General features: G+C 39.6%; 1 protein-coding gene across 1 annotated transcript in view; it reads left to right on the plus strand.

The window, feature by feature from the left end:
• The window catches only part of LOC306866829 (uncharacterized protein), a 33,224-nt gene that overhangs the window by 198 nt on the left and 10,039 nt on the right, over positions 1 to 22,987 (plus strand). The window contains exons 2-16 of the mRNA XM_079412211.1: positions 1,917 to 2,106; positions 2,196 to 2,334; positions 2,421 to 2,554; positions 2,851 to 3,004; positions 5,130 to 5,234; positions 5,324 to 5,422; positions 7,137 to 7,283; positions 7,383 to 7,460; positions 7,541 to 7,688; positions 7,785 to 7,934; positions 9,420 to 9,492; positions 11,865 to 12,025; positions 12,130 to 12,319; positions 12,399 to 12,531; positions 12,603 to 12,736. Of these exons, the coding sequence (XP_079268337.1) occupies positions 1,917 to 2,106; positions 2,196 to 2,334; positions 2,421 to 2,554; positions 2,851 to 3,004; positions 5,130 to 5,234; positions 5,324 to 5,422; positions 7,137 to 7,283; positions 7,383 to 7,460; positions 7,541 to 7,688; positions 7,785 to 7,934; positions 9,420 to 9,492; positions 11,865 to 12,025; positions 12,130 to 12,319; positions 12,399 to 12,531; positions 12,603 to 12,736 (2,035 nt within the window). The remainder of the gene's footprint in view (positions 1 to 1,916; positions 2,107 to 2,195; positions 2,335 to 2,420; positions 2,555 to 2,850; positions 3,005 to 5,129; positions 5,235 to 5,323; positions 5,423 to 7,136; positions 7,284 to 7,382; positions 7,461 to 7,540; positions 7,689 to 7,784; positions 7,935 to 9,419; positions 9,493 to 11,864; positions 12,026 to 12,129; positions 12,320 to 12,398; positions 12,532 to 12,602; positions 12,737 to 22,987) is intronic.

Here is a 22,987-nt window from a genome sequence, read left to right on the forward strand (position 1 = left end):
TTTCTTATGAACGCAAGAACACTGCATTTACTCGAGCTTTGAGGCAATTGTGTTTTTCACGCGTTTTAACATCAACATGCGCGCATCGGCGAAGCTGTCAGAACGCAACGCACGTAAATTAATTACTAAACGTAACGAGGCGAAAGTGCACTTACCAGGTGTGTCGATTGGGTTTATCTTAAAACACCGTTAAAGGCGTGTATATGATACATGATCAGTTAAGCTTGATCAATGTCGTGTGTATGTAAAATGTTATGCATGCATAAAAATGATTAAACAATCAAATAAAGAATTTAATATAAACACAAAATAGTTTCAGATGGAGTAGGCTATAACATGTAAAATCTATATAATTTAAATGAATCCTAAATATAAAACAAATCAAATTAGAAATGGTATTTTTGAATTAGTTAAAATGCATAAAATATGCATTTTTCAAAAGGTACAGCATTTATAAAGCAAATAAATATAAAATGACCCAAATTATCATAAGATGCATAAAATTGTTTAAGATGAAGTATAGACATGTATGATTGTTTATATATACGCATGCATACACGGTGCCCTCCATAAGTATTGGAACAGTAAAGACAAAATTGCTCTGTTGGCTGAGGAGTCAAGACATTTGCAAATATGATTAAAAGATGAATATGAGACAAAACTACAGAATGTCACATTTTATTATTAGCTGTTTCAACACATGCATGTTTTACCAAATAAGAACAGCACTTTGAGTTCATTCCACTCATTGATGTGAGCATAAGTATTGGGACAGTTGAACATAAGGCAGATATAAAAGATTAAAGGCTATTATTTAGTTGCAGATCCCTAGCGCACAATCACAGCAGTGAGTCTGAGACCCATAGACATCACCAGACTCTTGGTCTCATCCTTTGAAATACTTTTCCCAGCCTTTAATGCAGCCAATTCCAATTGTTGCTTGTTTTGGGGAGTTTCTGCCTTTACTCTCCTCTTCAGCTGCTGAAATTCATGTTCAATCAGATTTAAATCTGGAGATTGACTTGGGCAATCTGAGACTTTCCATTTCTTTGCCCTTATAAATTCCTTGACTGAACTGGCAGGGTGTTTTGGGTCATTGTCCTGATGCAATATGAAGCACTTCCCAATGAATCTGGTGGTATTTTCTTGAATATTGGTAGGCAAGATGGTTTTGTACCCTTCCAAATTCATTCTGCTACTGTCATCATACATTAAGTCATCAGTAAAGTTGAGAGGGCCTGTTCCAGAGGCAGCCATGCATGCCCATGCCATGACACCACCTCCACCATGCTTTACAGATGAGGCTGTATGCTTGGGATCATTGCAGTTCCCTTTTTTTCTCCACATTTTTGCTTTCCCATCACTTAGATAAAGGTTCATCTTTCTCTCATCGGTCCATAAACACAGTTCCAAAACTCTTCTGGCTCACCTTTGTGCTTTTTTGCAAACTCTAATTTTGCCTTTCTATTTTTGGTGCTGGTCAGAGGTTTGCATCTTGCTGTGTAGCATCTGTAATTCTGTGTCAAAGTCTCCTATTTTACTATGTACTCCTTTACTATGTACTTTCATTGAAATTAATCATTTGATCATTACGTGCACTTGTGTACATGCTTGTTTTTTTTACATTGTACTTATATTTTAAAATACCAGCATGTAATTACACTTATAATTACTGTTGACCCATCCCTTACACTTTAACCTACCCATGCCACCAAACCTATACCTAACCTTATCCGTATCCCACCTCAATGGCAGCTAAAGTGTTTTGCAAAACAATATGAACACAAAGTGCCTTATACAAATTTTTTGATGTAAGTACATACTATTTAAGGCCACCTAATATACAGTGAGACCCATACTGTGGATACAAAAGTTACTTTATCATTTGTTTTAATTTTTTTTTATGAATTACACAGGACCTGTCTTGCAAACCAAGTTTGGGGCCCTAAAAGGTGAATTTGTGAAAGCGAAGGGAAAGGACACAGTTGTCCATTCCTATCTGGGGGTTCCGTTCGCCAAGCCGCCCGTGGGTCCTTTGAGATTTTCTCCTCCACAGCCTGCAGAGAAATGGGCCGGAGTGAGAGATGCTACAAAACAGCCCTTCATGTGAGAATTTAACCAAACTAATGCACCTCTAGATCAGCCGTTTCACTTCAACACCCAGATTTTACATTGTTCCTCTGTGTCTGTCCCAGGTGTCTGCAGAATAAGCAGTTAGTTGAAGACTTGATAGCCAATATATCAATGAACATAGAGGTTCCTGACTCATCAGAGGACTGTCTTTACCTCAACGTCTACACGCCTTCTAAACCTGGAGCAAATGACAAGTTACCTGTAAGTGTGACTGATTTGGGTGAGCTTTGTTACGTTTTCATGCATGGATGTCTGTGTTTTGATATTGTTTTGTAATGGTGCAACAGGTCATGGTTTGGATTCATGGCGGCGGTTTTTCTTCGTGCTCTGCTTCCATTTTTGACGGACATGTTTTGGCTGCCTATCAGGATGTAGTTGTGGTCCCGATTCAATATAGACTTGGCCTACTTGGATTTTTCAGGTAAAAATTGTCAATATAAAGATCCAACAAAACCCAAAATAGTTTATTAAATTCTAATGATTCCAAATAATATCCTTTTAGTAGCCTTTTTTCTCTCCAGGTATTAGAGTAACAAACAACGATGTATCAAACATTAGATTTGGTTTTCCTTCATCAGGCCATGTGTTTTTGGACTTCAGACTTGCATGTAATTTGTTTGAACGGCCATTTGATGCATCAGATTCTCTGATTAGGGAGTGGTGGTTTTGAGGTCTAAGGTCTCTGATGAGGTTGTATGATGATCTTCTGCTCTTTAGCACGGGAGATGAGCATGCTCCAGGAAACTATGGTCTTCTGGATCAAGTTGCAGCTCTTCAGTGGGTTCAGGAGAACATCCACAGCTTCGGTGGAGATCCTGGATTAGTGACCATCTTTGGAGAGTCTGCCGGAGGAGTCAGTGTGTCTTTACACGTAAGGATTTATAATTCAAAACTATTTTCTGTGATTTAGGCTTTGACAAATTTTAGTTTTAATTTAATGACACTAAATGTCATACTGTGTATAATAGTTTATAAATTGAGCATTTATTTTTAAGTAATTTTATGTGCTATTGTCATTTTTATTAGTTTAAATCTATTTAGATGCGTTTTTATTTTAAAGTAATTTTAGCACTAAATTAAACTTATTTCATCGTTTTCAAAAATGTGACGTAAATGGTATTTTATATTAAATTATTATATATCTACATGAATGCATATAATTTCCTGTTTTGTTTCAATTCCCTGATTTGGCAGACTTTGGCAGAAGGTTTTCAAATACAGGTCCTTCTCAAAAAATTAGCATTGTGATAAAGTTCATTACTTTCTGTAATGTACTGATAAACATTAGACTTTCATATATTTTAGATTCATTACAACACAACTGAAGTAGTTCAAGCCTTTTATTGTTTTAATATTGATGATTTTGGCATACAGCTCATGAAAACCCAAAATTCCTATCTCAAAATTAGCATATTTCATCCGACCAATAAAAGAAAAGTGTTTTTAATACAAAAAAAAAAGTCAACCTTCAAATAATTGTGTTCAGTTATGCACTCAATACTTGGTCGGGAATCCTTTTGCAGAAATGACTGCTTCAATGCGGCGTGGCATGGAGGCAATCAGCCTGTGGCACTGCTGAGGTGTTATGGAGGCCCAGGATGCTTCGATAGCGGCCTTAAGCTCATCCAGAGTGTTGGGTCTTGCGTCTCTCAACTTTCTCTTCACAATATCCCACAGATTCTCTATGGGGTTCAGGTCAGGAGAGTTGGCAGGCCAATTGAGCACAGTAATACCATGGTCAGTAAACCATTTACCAGTGGTTTTTGGCACTGTGAGCAGGTGCCAGGTCGTGCTGAAAAATGAAATCATCTCCATAAAGCTTTTCAGCAGATGGAAGCATGAAGTGCTCAAATCTCCTGATAGCTAGCTGCATTGACCCTGCCCTTGATAAAACACAGTGGACCAACACCAGCATCACTGACTGTGGGTACTTGACACTGGACTTCAGGCATTTTGGCATTTCCCTCTCCCCAGTCTTCCTCCAGACTCTGGCACCTTGATTTCCGAATGACATGCAAAATTTGCTTTCATCCGAAAAAAGTACTTTGGACCACTGAGCAACAGTCCAGTGCTGCTTCTCTGTAGCCCAGGTCAGGCGCTTCTGCCGCTGTTTCTGGTTCAAAAGTGGCTTGACCTGGGGAATGCGGCACCTGTAGCCCATTTCCTGCACACGCCTGTACACGGTGGCTCTGGATGTTTCTACTCCAGACTCAGTCCACTGCTTCCGCAGGTCCCCCAAGGTCTGGAATCGGTCCTTCTCCACAATCTTCCTCAGGGTCCGGTCACCTCTTCTCGTTGTGCTGCGTTTTCTGCCACACTTTTTCCTTCCCACAGACTTCCCACTGAGGTGCCTTGATACAGCACTCTGGGAACAGCCTATTCGTTCAGAAATTTCTTTCTGTGTCTTACCCTCTTGCTTGAGGGTGTCAATGATGGCCTTCTGGACAGCAGTCAGGTCGGCAGTCTTACCCATGATTGCGGTTTTGAGTAATGAACCAGGCTGGGAGTTTTTAAAAGCCTCAGGAATCTTTTGCAGGTGTTTAGAGTTAATTAGTTGATTCAGATGATTAGGTTAATAGCTCGTTTAGAGAACCTTTTCATGATATGCTAATTTTTTGAGATAGGAATTTTGGGTTTTCATGAGCTGTATGCCAAAATCATCAATATTAAAACAATAAAAGGCTTGAACTACTTCAGTTGTGTTGTAATGAATCTAAAATATATGAAAGTCTAATGTTTATCAGTACATTACAGAAAATAATGAACTATCACAATATGCAAATTTTTTTGAGAAGGACCTGTATATGCAATATTTTTGACTTCTTGAAAATAAATAGTAAAGATTAGGTCAAGTGACATGAGGTATCTTCAAAATAATGATTCATTTAATGACGCGTTTTTCTTACTTCAATTTTAATTCCGAAATTAAAAAAATGTTGTTATATTAAAGTGTTTTTCAGACAAAAAACAAGCGTTTTTTTTTTTTTCTTCCATAGGTTCTTTCTCCATTATCTGCAAACCTCTTCCATCATGCCATTGCAGAGAGCGGTACGGCAGCAATGGATTCTATACTGAGTCCCAACCCTCTGGCATTAGCTCAGGTCAATTACTCCTGTTCTTTTCTTAAGGAACTCTCTTCTCTAATAAGAATTAAAAACGTTTTAATGTGAATATAAAATTTTCTGTCTAGGCTGTAGGAAATGTATCTGGCTGTGATATTTCCAGCACAAAGAAGATTGTTGACTGTGTGATGCAGCTGACAGAAGACGACATACTGAAGATCGTAATGGTCTGTCCACATACTAGATTGTGTCATAAAATCTATGTGAATATTCTATTCAATTTGTTACAAGTATATGCAAACAGCCAGTGGCGGACTGGCCATCTTGAGCACCGGGAGTTTTCCCGGTGGGCCGCTGTAGGCTACAATGTGTGCCGGACCATTGTGTAAATATAAAGAATGGATTATAATGGGCTAAATGTAGGTAGCCTATATCTGTCCATCGGCCCATTTGAATGGCCCACACAGCCCATTTGAATGCATATTCGAACATTCTAATTAATTTACTGCGTTCTGGCTCAACTCAGTCGCAGCGGCTCAAAAGTGCTCGTCAATGTTTTCGCCAATCAAATTGAAGATGTTCAGACTTCACAGAAGCTGAGCTGCGCGGCTGCGGCATCTGAATGCGAGCTGAGAGAAACGGTTAAAATGAGACAATTCAGCAATATTTGCCAACTGTTTTCAAAAAAGTTAAATGACTGGCCTTTTCGAATTTCTAATTTTATTGCCATTTAGGACATTAATTGCCACAATGTAGGCTACATACAGTAGAAACAATTAACGTAGCTGTTTTCAGCAGACATAAGATAACAATGAATTTTATCTAAATTTTTCTGCGATCAAAGCTGAATTTTCAGCATCATTTCTTCAGTGTCACATGTTCCTTCACAAATCATTCTGATATGCTGATTTGCTGCTAGTTATTGTTTTTGTGGGGAAGTCGTGGCCTAATGGTTAGAGTCGGACTCGTAATCCAAAGGTTGCGGGTTTGAGTCTCGGCAAGGATTGTAGGTGGGGGGAGTGAATGTCCAGCGCTCTCTCCACCCTTGAGCAAGGCACCGAACCCCCAACTGCTCCCCGGGCGCCGCAGCATAAATAGCTGCCCAGTGCTCCGGGTGTGTGTTCACTGCTGTGTGTGTGCACGTTGGAAGGGTTAAATGCAGAGCACAAATTCCGAGTATGGGTCACCATACTTGGCAGCATGTCACCTTCACTTCACTTGTGGAAACTGACACTAACGCTTTTTTTTTTTTTTTTTTTTTTTTTTTTTTTTTTTTAAATAAATTTGTAAAGTATATCTTTACTGTCACTTAAATACAACAAGGTTGGATCAAATTGATTTTTTTTTTTTTTTTATAAATCTTACTCCAGACTAAATGGTAATCACATTTTTCACACAAATATGGAGCAGGCCCACTGTTTTCAACTAACAATTCAACTTTGATTTTTTTTTTTTTTACTATATATTTGCATAGAAACAGCTATTCTAAATTGTAACTTTTTTTTATATTTCACATTTACAGTTTACTGTTTTTCTTCATACAATTTTTCATCATGGAAAAACTCTTGCCAAGCAATTGAAAGGCACAAAAACTCAATTTCTTCACTACATTCCAAGTCTTCTAAAGCAGCGCATTGTTATGGTAGACATTTAACTTCAGTGAAAACTGTAAGATGTGTAAAAGTATAAGGCAAATTATAATGTAAAGAAATATGACGGTCACTTATTAATGATGATTTAAAAAAATGTATTTCTGTATTGTTATATTTGTATGTTAGTAAGTGGTGTTAAAAACCGCTCTAATGAGCTGGTGGGTTTATGCTGTGGTGGGCCATTCTGTGCCAAAAAGTCCAGGGCCACTTTTTAGCCCCAGTCCGCCCCTGCAAACACCCCTCCTATGTATTAAATGGCGTGTTTGCATATGCTTGCCTTATACTACAGGAGAATCCGATGGTTATTTTTGGAGTGACGATGGATGGCCAGTTCCTTCCCAAACCTGCAGCAAAGCTTCTTCAATCCTATGAGTTTAACAAAGTGCCTCTGATCACTGGAATCACTGATGACGAGTGGGGATATGTATTGCCTAACGTAAACGCTTTCTCACTTTTAAAATCTGTGAAGATATCAAATTTGTTTAACTTCAGTCAGAATTGTACAGTACATTCATATTTAAGTGTTTTTCCGTAGTTCTTTTCACCTCCAGGATGGACAGATGGGATGGACATGGAGCAGATCTTGCCATTTTTGACCATGTTTAATCCTGCCGTAAGAATACTTTTATCTTCAATTTGGCATAAAAAGATATTAAAGGTATAATATTTCTGGTCTATTTTTCTCCCCTTCAGCTTCAAGATCAGTCAGTTGCTGAGCTTGTTTTAAATGAGTATCTGGGCACATCCCCTGACAGGATCAAAATCCGAGATGGTTTTCGAGAGATAATGGGGGACTTCATGTTCAACATCCCAGCTCGCAAACTGGCGAATTACCACAGAGGTGTTTGTTCAGTGTGCTGTAGAAATATGACTGTTTATTGTTGGAAGACTGTTTCAGTGATACTCAAAGATAATTATCAATTTTGTCCTTTAATAGATGCTGGTGCACCAGTATACATGTATGAATTCCAGCATACTGCCAGTATACTTCAAAACAAACGACCCAGTTTTGTTGGAAGTGACCATACAGATGAAATTGCATTTGTTTTTGGTTTTTGCTTTGCAGATGGACATATAAAGCTGGAAGGTACAACCCAAATAATATTAAGAAACATGACATGTTTTTTGTTAGTCGCTTTCAAATCAAGCAGCTTTTTGTTGGTCACCTCAGTGAATTCAAATGACTAATTGGAAACTGTTGCAAAATCTGTATGGGGACATTTTTCATACTTCTGGAAAGTGTTCCATTGAAATGACTTGTTTTACGATAAGATTTAGAAAAAGGATGAAAGCTTTCCCCATGCAGATGTTGCAATGGTTGGCTGGTCATGTGAATTTGCATCTTGTGACTGCATCTTAAAATCTCAAACTTTAGTTTCATTGATTATACTTCAGGGTTCCTACGGGGTTTGGAAATGTATGGAAAAAAGAGAGTATAGAAAAATGTGTTTCCAGGCTATTGACCCCATTTAGTGTGTGTGTGTGTGTGTATATATATATATATATATATATATATATATATATATATATATATATATATATATATATATATATTATATAATTTTTTTTTTTTTTTTTTATATAATATAGACTTTGTCATACAAGTGAGGTTTCATGGCAGTTTAGTGATCGCCAAATATGACTGAATGAATTCAAGGTGCATATTTTTATTATGCAAAATGCAGGTTATAAGCATTGGGTTTCTTCACACTGCTCTTAGCACTGTATTACATAATCAAGGACCTTTGCAAAAAGACTTGTGCGCACAAAATGAACCATTAAATTTAGCATATAGGACAATGTACACTGAGCCACTTGTTGTTCCATCAGCCCATTTCGCTATGTGGTTTCTTGGCCACCACAGAGTATGCATTACCTGAGGCCTTGAAATATGGCATACTGCCCCAATGAAAGCCAAATCTTAAACACTTCTTTTTACAGTACTAGTCGTCTTACAGACCCTTGAACCTGGCAAATTGTATGCCATCAGCCCATTTCGTGTCATGGTTTCTGTGCCACGACATCAGGCCCTGAAATTAGAGGGACTACCCTAAGAAAAAGCAACATTTTGAGCAGGTAGATATGTTAATTCATGTGCATCCATGCTCTCGTTTTATTCATAGTAAGATGGCAGTGATGCACAAAGGAAATAGGTTTTATAAAACTAGAAATTGTAATGTGTAAGCTTACAAAACATTACCATGCACATGTGAATAGTTTCTCGAGGGCTCAAAGTTTCTTGTGTATTTATTATTTTATTTTTTTTTATTTTAGGGACTCTGTATGTTGTCACTTTGAGAAAATCAATGAAAAAAGAAAATAAAGAGAAAAAATATTTACAGATGGATGTACTATATACCAAATATACAGCTGAAAATAATGCTCTGGGAAACATTTGTTAAATGTAGTCTGAAAATCTACCGAGAGGTTTGGAAATTTGAGTCTGGGAAAGTATGGAATTTTGAAATGGAAAATGTGTAGGAACCCTGATAATTAATCACAACTGGGTTCTATAGATGGTGACAATTAATACAGTGCCTTTTCTGTTTTCTTTCCTTCTGTTTTAATGCAGAGGAACTCTCAGAAGAAGAGAATGAACTTTGTAGAACTGTCATGGCGTACTGGGGAAACTTTGCTCGTACCGGGTAAGTGAAACTTACCATAAAGTCATCCAGTTTATTTTTTGGGTGATGCAACTGTCCTGGTATCATGATGAAGGAAAAAGCCTCATTAAAAGGATGAAATTCTTCAAATGAAAACGCATTGGTATGAAAATTAAAGTATTTTGGCATGAACTTTCATGATTAGTTCTTAAAGTAAAGATTTGTTAAGATATAATAAATATTTGAAAACATGTTGTCTGCTAAATGAAATGTGGTGTGACCAACATGCAGGGAAAAAACAAAACAGCAAGTGATCTCATAGAGGGAACCTCTGCAAACCCTCATGATTGTCAAAATCAATAAATCCCTTAATATCAGAATTTGACAAGGCAGGTTAATTCGGGGTGTAAAATGTCATGTGGTGCGACTCTAAAAACGTCATGACATGAATTAACAACTTGTTTATATACTTTCATGACATTAATAGCATTTCATTAAAAATATATTTAAAACTTAAGATCACTCGCATAGATTCAGGTTTATCTGATTTTTACCTTTCAGTCAGTTTACGTTCAGCGTTATGTAAGAACGACTGATGAATTGGGATCTCGCCCGAGAGTCTAACCATCTTGGAGTGTTGCAAGATTTGCATTGCAATCGCACATTCAGCTTTTCCCTTTGAAGCAGAGCGTTTGTGCTCTAAAGCAATTGTCTGCTGCAGCCTTCTAAAAGAGCCTCTCCACGTTGCATATTGGTGACAAACTGTCAGTGTTGCTGCGGCCTTCCTCCTGGGTGCTTCAGCACTTGAAAAGCGCAATCTTTTTTCAATTGTGACATTGCATCTTTTTAAAGATATCATTCCACCCGTGTGTTTCTGGATTCAGTCGTTACCTGGCCCCATCTGACAGTCATGATCGCTATCTCATGTACCTGGGCTTTAAGCACGCTGAGATGGCTTTCGTGGATAATTCATGTTTCCATTGCGGGAAGATGACAATAGTAATGTTGATGTGAAGACTCGACTACCTCAAACAAGGTGGAGTCTCTTCTGCTATTCCCCAACCTAGTTCCTCCTCATGGGGGAGGACTACTTTGGCGAATAGCCAGGGTGGCCTGAGGATCACAGTGAGGGCTCCCCTGCCAAGTACATCTCTGTGGGCCCTTTGCTCCTCTAGCACATTGCAAACTGTGGAGCTTCTGGATGAGGTTGCTGGTCCTTCTCACGGGGGGTGTCAGTGTCTCATTTGGGGCTCCGGTTGTTGGATTGGATGTCAATCTCTGCATCGGAGGGTGAACTAGGGTCCTCCAGGGATGAAAACTCAGCTGCGTTGCCCCTTCGAGGAAAGTAGCGTTGACTGAGTCAGACCCAGGGCTGACAGCTATGCTTTCCCTGGGCTGCTGAGAGTGTTGGGCTCGAGTTGTTGTGGCCTTCACCATCTCCAGAACATTCGAGGCTAGAGGACTGGTACCTGGGGGTCCATCTGCAGTACCTTTCGTCCCAGGAAGTGCATGAAGAGGTCACTAGGTCGTGGAGGTAACCCTACTCTGCCCAAAACGGAGCCAGTGCTTATTCCACCCTCACTACCCTCAATGGCGGAGTGGCCACTGTGTATGTGGAGGTCCCCCCAGTCAAACGTGCTATTGCGATGCTCTACGGGCACTGCTGCCTGGCGGGGTAATCTACGATCTCCTATCCAAGGCCTGTAAGTTCTTGTCCATGCCTTACGACCAAGTCTTAAAGGCCGCAGCGTGCACTCAGACTTCACTTTGGGGTGCTGCGCTTTCCGTGTCTGTTCCCTGTGCTCTGCCTTGCTGCCCCACTGCGGGTACATCTGCGGTTCCTCTGGTTCCACTTGCATAGTCTCTGGGAGCCTGGCTAGTGCTCCCTGGGCCATCTCGCTGGCTCAGTCGGACCAGCAAGACCCCCAAGTTCAAGGCTCAATCGTGCAGCTGACGAGCTCTTACGACAGCTGATTCAGACGATAACCCAAAAACATTGAACACCAGGACCCGCTCTGTCTGTCACACTTGCTGCACCATTCTCTTCTATGGCATCGCCATTTATTTACTTAATAGGCGAGTTCCCCTCATGGCGAAACCTGTTTGGCGTTCCTCCAGCACCCTTGGTGGTCAGACGTGACGGCGCTTCAGACGCCAGGTCTAGCACTCGCGTGTATGGCCAGGGTGAGCCCTTGTGCTAGGCTAGATGCCCATGTGTGATGCCGTGTGTATTCTTCCATGGTGCGGCTTCCCTCACAGTACGCCTGAGTGTATTTAAATGTAGATTTAAAACTTTAGATCACTCGCATGTATTCTGGTTTAGGGAAAATTACTTTTTACTTGATAGGTTACACCACATGACATTTGGCACATGCATTTAAAAGTAGATATTAAAACACTTTTCCTGATGGCAGTTCTCCGAATGGTCCAGACCTCACAGAGTGGCCTGAATTTGGAGATGAGGCCGAGTATCTCAGCATTGGACTGGAACCGAAACCTATGAAAAATCTGAAGGGAAAACACTTCACTTTCATGACACAAACCCTTCCACGGATAATAAAAGAGCGAAAGGAAGGCAAGTTTTCAGAATCAGTTTCACTAAGACTCTCTGCATGAAACTAAGAATTACATTATTTAATTATTAATTACTAGAATTGGTTACACATCTGTTTCTGACAGGACCTCTAGTTCACACCAAACTAGGAAGTTTAAGAGGTGTCTTCCTGACTGTGAAGGGCAAGGACACTATCGTCAACAGCTATCTAGGTGTGCCGTTTGCCAAACCCCCTGTGGGCCCTCTGAGACTGGCTCGGCCCCATCCTGTAGAGAAATGGGACGGAGTGAGAGACGCAACCAAACAGCCACCCATGTGAGAGGTCCCAAAACAACATTTGAATTCAAACTTCTTTAGACATTTCTATGATCTAATGGTGCTGTGGTTTCTTTAGGTGCATCCAGGACGGGCAAGTTAGTATTATTGAGATTTTTGCTATGGATGCAGAGATTCCCAATATCTCAGAGGACTGCTTGTATCTCAACATCTACACTTCAGTCAAACCTGGTGGAGACGCCAAGCTACCAGTAAGTTCATCAACAACTTAAGTGAATGTCCTCATAGAAAATTTCTTCGAGAATGTTGCCTTGTTTTCTAGGTAATGGTGTGGATTCATGGTGGAGGGCTTTCTCTTGGTTCCGCTTCAGTGTATGACGGTTCCGTTCTGTCAGCGTATCAGGATGTGGTTGTGGTGCTGATTCAGTACAGATTGGGCCTTCTGGGATTCTTTAGGTAGGTGCCATAAGTTATTTTTACAGATGACCATTGATCATACCATTTTAATAATGCGGAAAGATTAATGTTGTTGATAATGAATAATTCGATTGATTTTTAAATAAATGATGCGGTGCAATTCTAAAATCTGAAAATTGGTCATAATTCAATAAATATAACTTATGATCCATATTAAAATATTACAATATGACACTATTTTCATTATGGCAGTTCAAACATAATATTATGTAAACTGAAGAGACGCAATGGCTATTACATCACATAATTGATAACCATTAAAATAATTTTACTTTAAAACAAAAATAAGAAAAAGGCAGACAGATGCAAATATAACTGAATTCAGATAATTGTAGATTGCGATCTTGATTTGGTGGATTTGTAGGCTACAGAATTTGTATTCTGTATAAGAATTACTATTTTTAATCAAATTGGTTATTAGTACCTAAATAAGTATAATGAACGGAAGATACCCTTTTTTTTTTTTTTTTAAATTAAAAACAGAAAAAAGGAAAAAAAAAAAAAAATTAAAGCGGAAAAACCCCCCAGAAAATAATTCTGCTTTCGTTTTTACATTAAGGGCTAGAAAATGAATAAATGGCTTGAATATTTGATCTCTGCATGTGGGTGGAAATGAAACGCCCCTTTCTGCTAATTGGCCAACTAAACATTAAACCATGCCATCATCAGTTGTTCCCCAGTTCGCGCAGCATAACAGTCCTCCGCTGCCACAGTTGTATGGATTTTTAACAAGTTTATTGCAAATACTTTTCATAACTCCGCATAGTGAAGCCTCTTCTCCATTGACATCCATTCAAAAAAATGGCCTCTGGTCTCCTTTCCCACGTACTGCCAAAGGTTGCAGGCTTGCCTTTTAGTGGCTTTGATAAAAATCCTCTGCTGCTGCAGGTGTATGGGTTCTTATGATTATTGCAACTACAATTCATCTTTTTCTCAAGCAACCAGACAAATGAATGGGTCGAAACTACTCTTACTGGGGCAGAGCCTAGACAGGGCTTTCTTCTGTGTAGATATAAATTGTTTGCTTCAGCTTGGCATGGCAGGGTGTGATATGATGGCTGTAATAGTTTACCCTGGTCCCACAGTAAGCTTGTTTTAATTAATTTTAATATAAATATTAAACACTAAAACAATGCATTGACTTGGGTACTCTTCTGAATTTTATAATGTAGTCTTTTGTTTTATTAAAATTGATTAGAATTGATATCTGTAGAATATTAGAGACTGAATCGGACAAATTTAAGATGCATCAGAACATTGAAACCTGAGGAGCTGGAATTCAGAGAGGCCCCAAGAAAACAGGACAACGTCGTAAATCAGATTCCTAGCTCCAACTAGTCTGAAGCAAGCAAACTAACCAGCAAGCCTCTTTCACAGAACGGCTTACAACCTTGAGACAAAAAAACACTTATTGATAATTCCAATTCCGGAAGGGGACCGTCAAATTTGGGGCAAGTAATGATGGTCAAAGAGATTTTGCCGTCACATGTAAACCTGTTAATAGAAAATCACGAGCTACAGACTCTCTTGGGGCCCCCCCCCACCCCACCCCATACAAGACACAGACTGTCTGCTTCCATATGCACCTAAAATCATCTTAAAAGACTTTCATTTTCAATTAATGAGACTAATAATTTCTATGCATAACTGCATATTTATGTATGTTACCCACACATTAGACTATCCTTATTGAAATCAAGACGTGCACAATGAGTGATTTAAAACAAGTATTGAATAGCTTAAGCCTTAAAAGGTAATATTCATGTTTGGTATGTATGAGTTTGAAAATTCATGCTTTAAAGGTTTCTTCCAATTCTTTTGTAAAATGTGTCTCATTCTGGTTATAGAAATCACATACAAAAGTATGCTTTGCAAGAGCTTGTAAAGTTCGGACATGTGACTGACCATTTAACATGTTGATTTATTGATGGGGTAGAGAAACAAAGCAATACCCCGAGCAAGGACAGTATCTAATTGGTCAAGACGACCAGATGGGACGGTCTGAAAGCTGAGTTTAAAAACTCAGGACACATCAAACTCTCTGTTGGTCCTCTCCCTTCTCATCTTCTCTTTTGACGCTGCTCTTTGAGCGTGCTCTGGCCCACGTGCCAGCTGCTACCACAATGAGAAAAGAACCAAGCTAGTCTCTTTACATTCTTTTACTTTAATTTATTTTCCGTTGTGAGTTTCGTGTACTCCGTCTCCGACTTGAGTCTGTGACCACCTCAACTTCTACCAGCCACAACTCCATTGGCTTGCCAAGACATCACTTCAACGACTACTGAACTCTCAACCAATCAGACACTTCGGGGAACCCCCTTTCCTGCAACAATGACAAAAGGGATTCCCTTAACAAAGCAAGCAAGTACCTCCAGATTCTAACTGAATCGGTGCAGTTAATTTTAGCCTCATTGAGAAACTCAAAGTGAGGGTAATTAAGTGATTGGTTGTTCAGGTCTAGGCAATTTAACATTGCTGTAAACTTGGGATTTCACATTTTCATTCTCTTAAACTCATCCTTTCCTCACTTTCTCTCTTTCTGCAACGTGTGACTGTGTGTTCATGTTAGATTAGTTTGTCTTAGGTTTATATAAATCTTATTTATTGAAAATAACTTTTTTGTTTTATACTCACAAGTTAATGTCTTAATCTGCCGATCTTGTTACTGTGCTATTAAATAGTGTTTTCACTATTTTGGATTTTAATATCCAGTGCAGAGTTGATGTTATATGGCTTGGTCAATGAATCGCTGCCGCTTCAGTGATCAGCTGTAAAACAGTGATTGTTCAAATTCCCTATAAAATCGTAAATGATTCCCTTTGAGCTAAATTAAACGATTTGCTTTATTAATATAAGTTATTACGTTACATATCTCGTGCACTTGTCTGCGGCACGAGCTGCTGCGCACTTGCACACAGCTGCAACATCTTAAAGATTTTCATAATGTAATAACTTGCCATTCTCTGGGCAAGTGCGAGCAGGACATTGTGTGTGTTTCAAAAAGGGTAATAAGCATTTAGAAATGAGTAGTTAATTCACACAAGTTGCAATGGGTTAAATAAACTCAGTAAAATAAATGGCAGACAAACATGACTACAGTCAAGCGCAGACCAATTTTTGAAGTGTACAGGAAATATGCAGCAGTTTAATATAATAATAATAATAATAATAATAATAGAGTATTAATTGATGTTCACTTGGATGTTTTTGTCCTAAGCAGAGGAATTAATACACTTTGATTTATGGTATAGAATGGCAAAATTTGTATTGTGTACATTCCAAATGACTACAAAATGTCAGGCCTTTGAAAAATAAAGAACAACAGAATGTGCTGCTTTTCGTGCGTCTTGGTCTCCTTGAGCTTCTTTCTGGTGCACGCCACAAACATGAATCAACACGCAGCAAATACTTGACACGCCTACTTACAAAAAATAAATCTACATTTGTTAAATACATCTCAAAAGTCACTTTGGAATAAATCACAGCATGTATCATGGTGATAAACATGATTTTACAGTCTGGAAGATACAGTAGGCTATAGCAAATAGCAGACCCTCTAGCACTTTGAGAACCACTGGTCTACACAGAAGAAAGCCCTGTCTAGGCTCTGCAATGGTACAGGTTCTTTCAAGCTATTTGTTAGCCTGATTGTTTGAGGAAAAAAAAGCATTAAGAATTTGTACACTTGCAGAAGCGAATGACTTATTCTGCCATGCAGAACTGATGACTGCACGTTTGATCTTCGACTGACCAATCAACAGAAAGGGGCATTTAATGCCTGCCCACATGTAGAAATCGACTATTCAAGCTGTTTATTCATTTGTCTACCCCTGAAAACAAATTAATCCGTAATGTGGTTCAATATTTCTTGTATTTACTGCCATATTTGAAAGTGTAGGTTAACTGCAAAAAATAAATTCTTGACTTATTTTTTTGTAAAGAGACGTTTTTCTTGTTCCGTATTAGTAAATAAAAACATTAAATTCTGTATTCGATACACTGAATATTTATCATTGCACTAATATATGAATGCATCAATGCACATGCCAAAGCAAATTTGTTAGCTTTAAAGATCAATTAAATGTTCAGTGCCATTATATTAAAATTAATATTTGGCCCAAATCACTGATGAAATTGTCACGAAATATTGACATTTAATTGCAGAAAATGGTTAAATTCAGGCCAGAATTTTTTTTTTTTTTTATTTATTTTTTTTTTAATATAACCAACTTTATTTTCAGTTTTTGACAATGAAATCTTCAGTTCCCTTTCAAATGGTCTCTCCCGTTGCGACGCTATGGGGAAAATCCTGTTTACTACAAAAATTGAGATTTTAATATTAATTTTCACGTTCATGTAGCTGCACGAACAAATGGTACTTCAACCCACCAAAAGGGGTGGGGATATTTCTATTTCGTGCTATTTCGTCAAGGATCGGCAACTTCATCCTTGCGACACGGACTCAGAAAACACTAGTTTATTCATAAATTCAAATATCTCGTTATTTTACCATGAATGTGTCAGGGGGATTACTTTTGCCGGTGCTTTGCAGCAAGCTTTAGCCTATTGCATGCATTTGAATGCAGAACTCTTCAGCTGCACTGACTGCATGCATGCTGCTGCTGCGGGACACTAAACGCCGTCAAGCCGTTCTTGACAGTCGTGGCAGCATGGCCTCGTGTTTCCACCAGCGTGGCAATTTTAATCACTAACTGATGGCTGTCTGAGCCTGGGCTCCAAGATGCTTAAACGCTAACCAGTTCCCTTAGTCTGCTTGCAAACGGGGCTGTAGAGACGGATCATCTAGTGAACAGCAAGTCAGATTTCTACAGCTGCTACTTCCTCATTCCCAAGAAAGATGGTGGCTCAGGGCCCATCCTTGATCTCAGACACCTGAACTGAAAAAGCCAGTTCCGAATGCAGACTTTGAAACCGATGCGCAAATGACTTATTTTTATTTATTTTTTTTTATATATATTGGTGGATCTGAAAGACTCTTCTTTTCACATACAGATAGCCCCGCATCACTGACCGTTCTTGATATTCATGTTTGAGGGGTTGGCTTATCAATATACAGTCCTGCCCTTTAGGCTGTCTCTGGTCCCGTGCACCTTTTATGAAGTGTGTGGACGTGGCTCTTTCTCCTCTGAGGCAGATGTGAATCCGCATTATAAATTACCTCGACAATTTGCTTTTCAGCCAGATTGGAGCAGGAACTCTTTGGTCACCGCTGCTCAGCCACCTGGAGCGTCTTGGGCTGAAAATTAATTTAGCCTAGAGCTCGGTCTCCCAGCCAGCAAGCCATCTTCCTGGGGACAGTTATCAGCCCAGATGGTCCACGGTGTCACTTAGATTTGGGACTTGTCATCCCCTCAGAGTTTTCCAGAGGATGCTCGGCCTCGTGACAGCTGCCTCAGTCAAATTTTTTTTTTCCTTTTTGTTTTTTTTTTTTTGTTTTTTTTTTTTTTTTTTTTTCCCTTTGGGCCTGCTTCAAATGTGGGCCCACCAATTTTGGCTCAAAGCCTGGGGACCGTCCCACGATTGGTGCTTGGGATGTCTTCGTCTCAAAATGAACCACCGCTGCGTCAAGTCTGTTGCCCCTTGGATGGCCCATTGCCTGTTTCAGACAGGCGTTCCATTGGGACTGACTCCCAGGAGGAAGGTGGTCACAACAGCTGCAAGACTGCAGACTGGTGTTCGGCTCCTGGTCCAGCCTGGAGCAATGCCTACACATCAACTACCTAGAGAGATTGGTTTTTTTCTTTTTTAGCCCTGAAAACCTTTCTACCAGCCTTAAAAGAGTACCATGTCCTGGTCCATTTGGTCAACATAGCCTATATAAATCACCAAGGTGGTGTCTGGTCACTCACTTTACAGACGCTTCCTCCTATGGGCACAATGCAATCTAGTCTCACTGAGGGCAGTTCTCATTCTGGGCAGATTAGGTAGACTTCTTTGCCTCAATAGACAACGCTCACTGCCCAACATATTTCTTGAGGGAGTGGGATGATCTGGCCCATAAATGGCCCAGTGCCAATATGCCTTCCCTCCAATTGCCCTACTCCCAAAGGTCATCAGACAGGTCAGGGAAGTCGGGTATTCTGTCCTCCTGGTGGCCTTGTATGCCAACATGTAACTTATCCACAGTCATTAGAGCCCTACGAGGCTCTCAAGTCGCTCCAGTCAGCTGATTTACGGCCCCTGTCACTTAAGACTGCCCTTCTAGCTCTAGCTTCGGTCAAGTGAGTAGATTTACAGGCACTGTCAATCAGTGCTTCATGCCTTGAGTTTGGGCTTAACAACTGTAGAGTCGTCCTCAAACCAAGACATGGCTATGTGCCTAAGGTGCTCTCCACTCCGATCAGAGCACAAGCTATCACCCTTCTGGCTCTTCTTAACTCAGAGGATGAGCAGGGTCCGAATTTACTCTGCCCGGTTTGGGCTCTTATAGTGTATGTAGAGTGCTCTAGCCATTTCTGGCATTCAGAGCAGCTCTTTGTTTGCTTCAGATATGTCTTGCTGGATAGCTGATATTATAGCCCTGCCTTATGCCTCAGAGGGCTTACAGTATTCTATTGGAGTGAGGTACCACTCCACCAGAAGAATGGCGTCCTCCTGGCCTTGGTCTATCAGAGTTTTTATTGGTGACATCTGTGTGGCTGCCAGCTGGTCTTCGCCATTCCACCTTCATCAGGTTTTATAACTTGGATGTCCTGGCCCTCCAGGCACAGATTTTGTCTGCTTAATTTACCTAATCTTCTCTGTGAGTGGGGAAGGTCTCATGTAGTCCCTAGCCTAGTGGCTTGGGTCTCATAATTGGTTCATGCTTATAGGAGCCGTCATTATGGGCGCTCAGAGGGGCTTCATTCTGCACTTGCTTATAGCACGGCGCTATTGGATGTGTTCCTAATATCGTCCCTTGAACAGGGTTCGTACGGTCATGAAAAACCTGGAAAAGTCATAGAATTTTAAAGCTGCAATTTCCAGGCCTGGAAAAGTCACGGAAATCTATCTCTGTATAATGGAATTGCTTAATCAGGTCCTGAATTTCAGTGCGGGATTGCGCATAGGATACATCGTATTGTTTTACTCATTCCTGCAGCATTCGACTTTAAAATGGATATTCACACATTTATTCAATAGCCTTTAGCATGTAGGTTTGAGTAAGTGAATCCACACAGTGTGTCGGATGAAATCAGTCATTTTAAAACGGCGTGAGTGATTCAGCTGTATCACGTCTTTTCTTTGACGGTCTCTTGTAGCGGCTTCTCATGTGCGCATTTGGTCACTAAAGAGCTGCTGCATGCTGCGATTTACAAGACTTTCGCTCACGTTTCGGTACAGTTGACAATTGTCACTTGCCTAATCGGGTCATTGTTGCATCGTCACAAAAATGTAACATTATATATTTCCACGTCTTTTTAACCCATCGGTACTCGCGCGCTCCATAGCCGGTTTCCTGTGCGCCCGGTCACATCCAAAGGGCCCAAATAAATTTTTAATGGCAAAGTGGTTATTTGTTAAAGTTTAGAATTTAATTTAATTTTTTTTTATTTTTTTTTTTGTTAAATTCAAGTTTTTGTTTTTAAAGTAGCCTAACGACCAAGCGGCCAGCAGCAGACAGTGAGTTAGCCAATGTTTGATCCGGTTATCCTTCTCAAACCATTTGACTAAAATAAAATCTATATATATATATATATATATATATATATATATATAATACTTAAGCATATCACAATGTTAGTTTAACTGTTTAACCTAGACAAATGGGTGCTATTAGGTGCGTATCCTTTGTGCTGAGAGTGGAAGCTTTGCAGGACATGGAGTGCCAATTGCATTTTTCTTTTCTTATAACAGTGGAAACAACCATCGGTTTTGCTCATAAAGATAAGGGTAATGCATAATTCGGGACTGTTAAGGGTCTACTTTTATTTGTGTGCACTCCCAATATCAACATGTGAGTTGATATTTGTGTGCACTTGCTGCTGGCAGGACACTAAACGCAGTCGAACTGCTCTTGACAGTCGCGGTAGCACGGTCTCGTGTTTCCACCAGCGCAGCAAATCCTTTTCATCACCGTAATAACTGATGGATATCTAAAATATAAAAATGAGGAAGCCTAAAACAAGCCCAGTGCCCGGCCGCGTCTGAGCTATGACATGAAAATTGTCCCAAAGCCGTAAATAAGTCGGGGCTTGTCCGGCTCGGGCTGAAATGCAAGGCTCTAAAGCGCAGCTTGTTGCGTTTAAGCGGCAAAAATACACAATGATGTTAAAATGGCCATCTTGGCGAGTGTCCTCATTAGCACAGTCTTTTTTTGTGGTTGTTTTAACACTTTAACAGTTGCAAAAGAGAAATTTCAAACTAAGTTCAGGTCCTGCGTTTAATGGAGTTAAATGATAATATCCAATGATGTGATATGTTCTCTGTGTGGAGTAACATCTGGCGCAGTTGCAGCTTGTACTTATTACTAAAACAGAAAGCAAACCATAGCATTAGTCATTCATTTTAGTTAATGCTATGATGATTTGAGAATTTTTATTCTTGTTGTAAAATAATGGGACACTAGGTCATGAATATTGTCTCAAAAGTCATGGAAATTTATTGGTAAAAATGTGTACGAACCCTGTTTGAAGCAACAGGAGAGACCGTTCGAAAGGGAAATGTAACCTTGGTTCCCTGAGATGAGGGAATGAGCGTTGCATACGCTGCTGTGCTATAAGGCTTCACGTGAGTTGAAGACTGAGCACCATTTCATTTTTTTTTTTTTTTTTTTTTTTAATTAAATTTTCTTCCTGAAACAGCAGTAACCAACAACTGCGTGAATTCAGAACCCACCCCAACCCACAGTTAAATATTTTTTGCATGGATTCTAGAAAAGATGACACAACATCAAATGCTGAATAACACAAACTTCTAGTTTACACGAGAAGTTGAGAGTTCCACCGAGACAATGTCCAACAAACACACAGTCCAGGTTCGTTCGTCCATTGTGTGAGGAGGACTCCAACGGTTGACTAGCCATTTTTTGCTGCTGTGAGAGCAGCTAACAGTAAACATCTTTGTTGGACGGACAAGGTGAAGTCCCAAAAGTCATCCATGAAAAAATGGCGCGGAGTCAAACACATCTCAGTACTCAACAAATATAACCGGTCCTGTGATAACGGAGACCAAAAAGATGAGAGAGAAGGGCACTCCCCCCAAAAAAACAATGCGAACACGTGCCTAAAGATCCTTGCGAACAGAGATTACCCTTAGGAGAAGATAACATTCATATTCAGAAAAAAAAAAAAAAACCTTGTGAGTGTGATTCCTTTGGTCGAGATCTATCTAGGATATGCGACATTACAGAATTCGTATCTGCACCCAATACAGTTTAAAAAAAATCTGAAAACTTCAAGAGATGGGTTGACAAAACGGAGGACAAAGTAGGGTCAGGAGTACAAGGGGCATAAACCGGGAGAAATACAATATTCCTATTCTCCACTATTGTTTTGTTCTACCATCTGTATCACAACCTTTGTCTAAAATAGTAATTTAAAGTTTCGCACCAATATTAGGACGTCCTTCGTTTTAGTATCCGAAGATGAGTGAGATACCACTTAATAACTTATTACACATGTGTATATCCTTTCAAATGGGATTCTTGAACTAACACTATATCAGTCTTCGCAAAAGATCCAGAAAACCTGTATGTTTGTGAGGGCCATTTAGGCCTATTACAACTCAGAATATTATAATTACTGCATAAGACAAAATACAAGTTTGAAAATGAAACCAGTTGAGTCTACCATTAAACAACCCCCCCCCCCCCATCCTTCCCATCACTATTAAAAAAAATATATATAAATACATTCCCATGAACTATGGCAGATCAAAGCAAGAACAAACCTTGATCTGCCAGCACCCCTTAATATGGTCCGTGGCGTCAACAAAACCCTGCACACTACTGTAGCACCAACATTTGGCCCCATAGTCTCACATCGACTAGGTAGTATTTCTGTTTTTTAAAAAAATAAAAGGGAGTGAGATGGAATACAACTAGAAACATAAATAAAATAACATCATAATCGGTAAAAAATCGAATCAAAATCAAATCTTTGTCACACCATGTACACAAGTGTACCGATGGTGAAATACTTGGGTACAAGACTGTGCCATGGCAGTACAAGCAACAAGATATGAAAAATATATATATATCAACAATGTACAACAATATACACACTTGCA

This window comes from Barbus barbus (genome assembly GCF_936440315.1).
Source record: "Barbus barbus genome assembly, chromosome: 48".
NCBI classification, from domain to species: domain Eukaryota; kingdom Metazoa; phylum Chordata; class Actinopteri; order Cypriniformes; family Cyprinidae; genus Barbus; species Barbus barbus.